Source organism: Acyrthosiphon pisum, chromosome X, assembly GCF_005508785.2.
Source record: "Acyrthosiphon pisum isolate AL4f chromosome X, pea_aphid_22Mar2018_4r6ur, whole genome shotgun sequence".
Lineage (NCBI taxonomy): Eukaryota > Metazoa > Arthropoda > Insecta > Hemiptera > Aphididae > Acyrthosiphon > Acyrthosiphon pisum.
In genome coordinates, this window is record NC_042493.1 from 74,426,606 (window position 1) to 74,433,910 (window position 7,305).

General features: G+C 32.1%; 1 protein-coding gene across 1 annotated transcript; it reads right to left on the bottom strand.

The window, feature by feature from the left end:
• Positions 1 to 5,214: 5,214 nt before the first annotated feature.
• On the bottom strand, positions 5,215 to 5,832 carry LOC103310036. Its single transcript, XM_008187064.1, has one exon. The coding sequence runs from the start codon at positions 5,830 to 5,832 to the stop codon at positions 5,215 to 5,217; it is 618 nt and encodes a 205-aa protein (XP_008185286.1).
• Between the last annotated feature and the right edge of the window lie 1,473 nt (positions 5,833 to 7,305).

Below are 7,305 nucleotides of genomic sequence, written 5' to 3' on the forward strand. Positions count from 1 at the left end.
TGTCCCGATTCATTATACAATTTACTAAACTTCAATTAGCTGCAGCCATGAGATTTAATTAAATATGTCACGAAATGTATAGGTATTTCAATTTTTCGAATAACGAAATATCGAAATAAGCCACAGGAGAGCAGATTTGGATTACACAGTTTGTCCACAAATATAAAAATTAAAACCAGTACCTATACAGATATTTTATAAATTCTGAGTGGAGCGACGGATCTAGTGGTTTTACAATGATGTTTATTTTTTATTTTTTTTATCCTGTATACAAAATTTCTACCAGAAAGAGTGCTTTGATTTCAACACATAGTATCTTATCTTTTAGCAAATTGATTCAAGATGATACTTAAAAAAGGTAATTTTTTGATTTTCTCGATAGTAATTTAATGCCATAGGAAAAACCACCGACAAATTATAAAAAACTGCTGAAAATGGGATTTTAATTTATAGCGCTTTGTTTATTACTATATAGAAACGAATAAAAATAAAAATAAAAATAACACTATAAAATATAAAATATAAAATATCCAGACTGAAAATTTATTATACATTGACCCACTTGTAACCTAGTACAGTAGAGCGACATCTACTTACCCGCTTTTAAAAAAAATTATATTTAATTATAATACTTTATAATTATTACGATATAATATTATCCAAATGGCAATGGAATAATTAAGTTTTCTAAAAAACTATGTGGGAATGTGATTGCGGTATACTGAAATCTCAAATTGAAACTTATAATAGCTAATAGTTGTTAAAATTCAAATAACTAATACAAATTAACTAAGAAACACAATTTAATATGTTCTCATCTTCCTAAATGATTATTCTGCATTTTTGCTCGTCATAATATTATCATTAAATTATCCGCAGTATCCTAAGGGAATTCAGTTTTTAGATGTTATTCACTGTTTCCAAACAGATATGTTTAAAGTCTGTGTGGGGAATAATTAAACATTGGATATATATCTAATATCTGATATTTTTTGCATATACAAGTATAACCATAGTATTTTATTGTTGCAATTTACTAAAATGCATATTCCAACAATGTTAAATTGCAGCCGTTCATTACTATTATTTACATATTTTAATGCAAAAAATAGAAAACTATACGTCTTGTTATGAAAAACCAGAAAAATAATAAATATACCAAATTTCCCATTTTCCGTGGTTGGTATAATAATATTGTACATAACATTTTAACTGTCTTTTTTATATTTTTTAATCGGTTTATTTCTTTAACATTTTTACGATAAACTGATGTGGAATCTATTATTATATTGTCAAGCTTTTTGACCAACAATTTAAAATTGAAAGAGAGTTTCATATCAATGTATGGAAAATGATAATTCAAATATCTACAATTATTAATTGTTTGTGAATCAATTTCGTCAAAAACTGGTTTTGCGCAATAATAAAAATTCCTGGTTTCCCCTAATTTCTTATTTAATGATTTGAATTATCAAGAAAAATAATGGGAATTTTGGCTTTAGACCAAAACTAGATTTACTTTCTACTACAATATATTATATTGAAATTGAAGAATTTTTATATTTAAATGTTCCAAAAAGCGACGATTGACAAAAAAAGTGACACTTATTATTGTAAAATATTATATATAATTTATAGTAGTCTACATAAATTATGCAGAATTTAATTTCGGTTATGGTTTTTACCTAAGATTAATCATAGATCCGGGCCTTTATCCCCATTTACATTATATTAATATTATCCCAAACATTTTTTTAATTGGTTATAGCAAATTTAAGAGTTCAAGTTTTATATTTAACCTATATTTAGAGTATATTAAATCAGATAATATACTGTGCATTATAAAACCTCTCCAGGCCATTATAATCATAGAATAAATGATAGAATGATTAATGCAAATGTTCTTATAACAGCCAAAAAAGAAAATTGAAATTATTTATGATTCTCGATTTTCTTACTGTTTTAATAATTTATTTTATATCTATTAAAATTCTATATTGATTATGGTTGAAAATAAGATTTTTTTGTAGAAGAAAGGAATTTAAAAGGAGTTAAGCTTTGAACCCTAGAACCCTGCCCCTGCGTATGCCACTGGTTGTCTAATATTATTAAGCCATAATTATATAATAATTAAATGTAATGTTATATAAAGTGAATGTCATGTGCACAACTCTGCGCCTATGCTTTAATTAAACAGAGACAAAGGTAGTTTTCATTTTCATAAAAACAATTGTAATTTTATAGTAGGTATATATGTAATCTTCATAAAAAAAATAAAAACAGGAGAGAGGATAAAATAAGAATCGCATGAAGTGGACGCCATCGCCACACCCAAAATTGTTGTCTTCGTCTTGCAAGTGCGTAATAACATGGCAAATTTATGCTCAGCAGTCAACGTTAAGCTTTACTGGTTTAAAAATTATGGTGAATCGACTTACTATGAAACTAAATGGTAGGAACCTTATCGGTGCTCCTGTGTACGTTTTTTACGATAGTTCAGTTTTTTAGTGAGTTTTTGGTAATATAAAGTGGTGCAATTTAAAAACGCCCATAACCCGCTTGAAAACTGAATTATCGTAAACCACCGACCACGCACTAACACGGACGATGTTCTTGCCGTTAGGTTTCAATAGTTTCGTAATAATTGGTTATAATATTCACTCTAATATTAATGCTAACACGAAGGTAAACGTGAACTGCTGAGCGTACCATTTACCATGTACGCGGTCGTAAGACGGAGACGACTAAACTATAATACTATGCGGGTGTGGAGGTAGTTGAGTTTTCGAATTTTTGTGTGAAGCTACTAAATTATAATTTATATCCATGTTACACATTTACACGCGTATACAGTACCTGCGTCGACTGTTCAGCACTACTATACAACAGCCACAGTGGAGATTAATTTGTTTGCTGTTTGTCCTGCACATAGGGGTCAGCTTAAGAAATGCGGGCCTCCTCATGTTATACTTTTAGGTAGGTAAGTACGGTAAACATGCTATCATCATCTTTCTTATTACTATACGCGTACGTACGTGTATCGGCAGTTTCTATATAACGTCGCACAAAACTTTCAAAGAACGGCGAGTATATTATTATTATTATTATTATATGTACCTACATGTAACGCGAGTACTATTATAAGCCTATGTTTATTCCGACTTGTAATATTGTTCATTATGTTTACATAATATATATATATAATATCATATATTGTGTTCGGGTGTGTGTAGTGTATAGCTGGGCTTTGAAGTTTTTCTTTTTGTTCCCCTCTCGAGTACGACATATGGCGATGTTTCTAAATAAGCACTTAGAAATGTATACATTTTTATTTACTCGAGTATAATGTACAGTTGACTTTTTCTATTCTTTTATTTTTTATTATTATTATTATTATTATTATTATTATTATTATTATTATTATTATTATTATTATTATTATTATTTTGTATTATTCTGGTTATAGTTGTTATTCGTTCTGTAACTTTTGTTTTTTCGCAAACCTTTGATTTAACGTTCGCGGACCAAGATCTACAATAACAGGAATTTTTGTATATTTTTTACGTACAAAAATCATAAAAAAAATAATTCAATATACGTTCACGATTGGGACGGTATAGACGTGTATATAGTTCAAAGCCAGCGAGATGAATGTGAACAACTTTCAGCTTTTTATTTTTATTTTTCGTGAGTTGGCTGGCGTATAAGAATCTTAACACAATTGGATACATAATTTCATTGTATTGTTAGAATGGAAGAATTTTGATTTATGTTTTTAATACGGTGCGTGAACAGTTAGAATCCATTTTATTTCCCGAATCATTTAACTGTATATCAATATTGATTACAATAAATCAATTTTCATTTTTGTATTAATTAGATAACTCACACCATATTTTTGAGTTTTAAGTATTCAAATTATACGCACCATAGTCTTAAATTGTCAAACATCAATACTGCAATAATAATTAATAACAACACCGGCTATTGAATCGATAAGTAATAGGTACATTTAAATGCATTCAATCAATAGTTATAGATATGTTGCATGTGTTTTTCTAAGAGTGTTATACATACATTTGCTGCCGGGTTAAATAATTATTTTAAAATTTTAAATAAATTAATCATTTTATTATTCACTGCTTATATTATATTAGGCATAATAATATAAATCTATATTTTATGTTTAAAATGTAATACAACAAGTACTGGCTTTAAAAATTGATAAATTCAATAAATTCTAATTGATCACAAACAGAAAAGCACAATAACCAAATAATTGTATGAAAAACTATTACATTTGAAAAAAATTATAAAGAGGCAGACTGACGATAGAAATTCGGACAAATGGAGAAGAACTCTTACCCTTGCGATGTCTGTGACAAGTCGTTCAGTCAAACTGCCATTTGACGACACATCGAGCACTCACACAGGCAAAAAACCATATGCATGCGATGTATGCGACAAGTCATTTTCTGTAAGTGGCAATTTGACGGACCATAAGAAAACGCACACTGGCACTGGCGAAGTTTGTTGAATACTGGTATGGTAGGCGATGTTGTCATTATTCGTATTCCATTGAAGACCGAGGACTTTGACAGACTGCTCATATCGTGGGTCAAAGGATACGGAAACTATTCGATCTTCAGGACGGAGAGACTCGAGAATGAGGACACTGTTACTCGTCCACTTACTCAGCTCACACGCTCCACCATGAAGTAGGTTGACAATATCATTCTTTCGGCGTAATAATTGTTCTTCGGTGTTTGAGCCTATAACAATGTCGTCGACATAAGCCGACTGAGTGAGAACACCCTTTGCCAACGGGAATCGGTGACCATCTTGGGCATCAAGTTCATGTAAACACCGAATTGCAAGGTACGGTGCACAGTTAAGACCATAAGTGATGGTACATAGTTGAAATTCCTGAAGGTCGTCAGTGGGGGGATCACGCCAGAATATATGTTGGAAAACGCGATCTTCCGAACGAATAAGAATTTGTCGGTACATTTTGACAATATCGGCGGTCAGAATGTATTTGTGTAATCGACAACGAAGAAGGATGTCACGCAAATCCACTTGCAATTTAGGTCCGTTGCACAAAACCTCATTCAAAGAACGGCCAGACGAAGAGACGGAGAAAGCATCGAAGACGACTCGTATTTTTGACATATCACCGTCGGCCCTGAGAACAGCATGGTGTGGAATGAAATATCATCCAGGCTCTGAAGCCGGCGCCATGTGACCTAGCGTTAGATATGTTGACATAAATTTCCGATAAGCGACGTAGAGCTCGGAATCCTTAGATAACCGTCTCTCGAGGTTGTAGAACCGTTTCAACGCGATAGACCGAGAATCACCAAGACCATGATTCGGCAATGCTTGGTCAACGGGTGCACGAACGAACAAATCGCGAAATGGTAACGCGACGCAAAAACTACCAGACGAATCACAAGAGGTAGAACGTTTGGAGTAGTCCTCACACCATTGGTCTTCCGTGGTGGGCGACGATGGTGCGGCGGGTTCTTCGACCAGCCAAAACTTCTGTATTAAATCCCCAATCGATGGTGGACTTACGGCAGTAGTCAACGTGGATAAGGACGACGAGTTCAGTGTAGCAAATGATCCAAAAACTATCCCACCGAGTTGAGTGTCCAAGGCCGATGGAAGACCAGAATGATGCTCGACGCCGGCGTGTGCGCGAACAAGACTTGGTAATATGTCGGCGCCGAATAGCGCGTCGACGCATGACGGAATGTCAAAATTATTGTCGGCGAGACAGAGGTGTTGATACTTAGAACGTACGCTCGCAGGTAACCGTGTAGATGGCATGGCGGCGGTGATGTGATTGAGAATCGCTAAATCGACCGGCGGAAATAAATCTGACTTGAAGTGTGGCGAAAATTGACAGCTGGTTACGCCTTGTACGTGATTCACGGGACTTTGCGCGAGACCTACAATGTCAGATTTAAAACGATGTTTAGTCAGCCCTTACCGAGCGAAACAATCAGTAGTCATGGCCGAAATTTGGGAGCCGCTGTCGAGTAGCACTCGTACTGAGTGAATCTGGTCCCAGGCGTCCCTGATGTGTACTATTGCAGTACCGAGTACGACTGTGGAGTTGGTGCGCGCTGCACCAGAAAATGAATTCGATTGGCCGGCGGAGGGACCTGAGCTCGAACCTTCCTTGATAACTATGAAAGAAATAACAAACAATAATTATTATACACTCAAACCAAAAAAAAAAAAAATATAATTTTATCAAACTTACAGTTTTTGCTACATAAAAAGATATATCATCATTACATTCTTGTTCTTGTTCACTACTATTCATTATTTCACCAACACCAACCACCTAAATTACAAGCTGATATTAAATATAAAAAGCAAAAAAATAAAAAATATACAAATAGCATTATGACAATACCTAGTTAGCGATTCATAAATTGAATACAAGCTAAAATGCGTTAATATAATTGTCATATTAAATAATAAGCTTTATCCTTAGCAAAATATATTATCTGTACGCTAGTTAAGTGTTTGTTGGTGATAACTCAAGCAAAGAAAAAAGCCGTGCATGAAATTTGAACAAAAAAAAATTGTAAATATATGTGTGGGACAAATTTAGATAAATACTTAATGCATAATAAGCATTTAATATTTCAACTTTATATAAAAAATCTAAAAAAATACTCATCCTCTTAATATAGGTATAGTCACAAGCTTGGGCATAAACGCGTAAAAAGTTAAAAGTTAAAATTAACTTAACTTTTAACTTAACTTTTTTAAATTTAATTTTCATTAACTTAATTTTTAACTTACTTTTTTTAATTGATATTAACTTAATAAATAACGAGTTACTTTTAATCAAATTCAAGTTAAGTTAATTTATAAATAATTAAATAATAAAAATAAAAATTATTATTGATATTACAAAACCATTTACTAGAATAAGGAATTACAAAATATATAGTTAAATCAATTTCTTAAATAAATATTTATAAATATAAATATTTTACTGAAGTATAAAGTTGGCTATATTCTCTAATAGTTTTAGACTTTTAGTTCCCTGAAAAAGTATTCAGAGTTTAAGATTAAGCACATTCTTAAATACCATGTTATTATTATTTAATAATTTAAAAAAGGTGGGTAAGTGGATGTCGCTCTGCTGTACAGTAGGTTACCAGTGGGTCACTGTATAATGGATAGTATTAAATTTGAATTCAATGATATAATATCACTGTATAAGAAAAACGATTCTGAGCGGAGACGGTATGTTAGTCTAGGTATAAGACATAATATTAT

What these genes read in the sequence shown, in the direction of transcription:
- LOC103310036 (XM_008187064.1), bottom strand. Translation starts at nt 5,832, where the DNA reads ATGCCATCTACACGGTTACCTGCGAGCGTACGTTCTAAGTATCAACAC.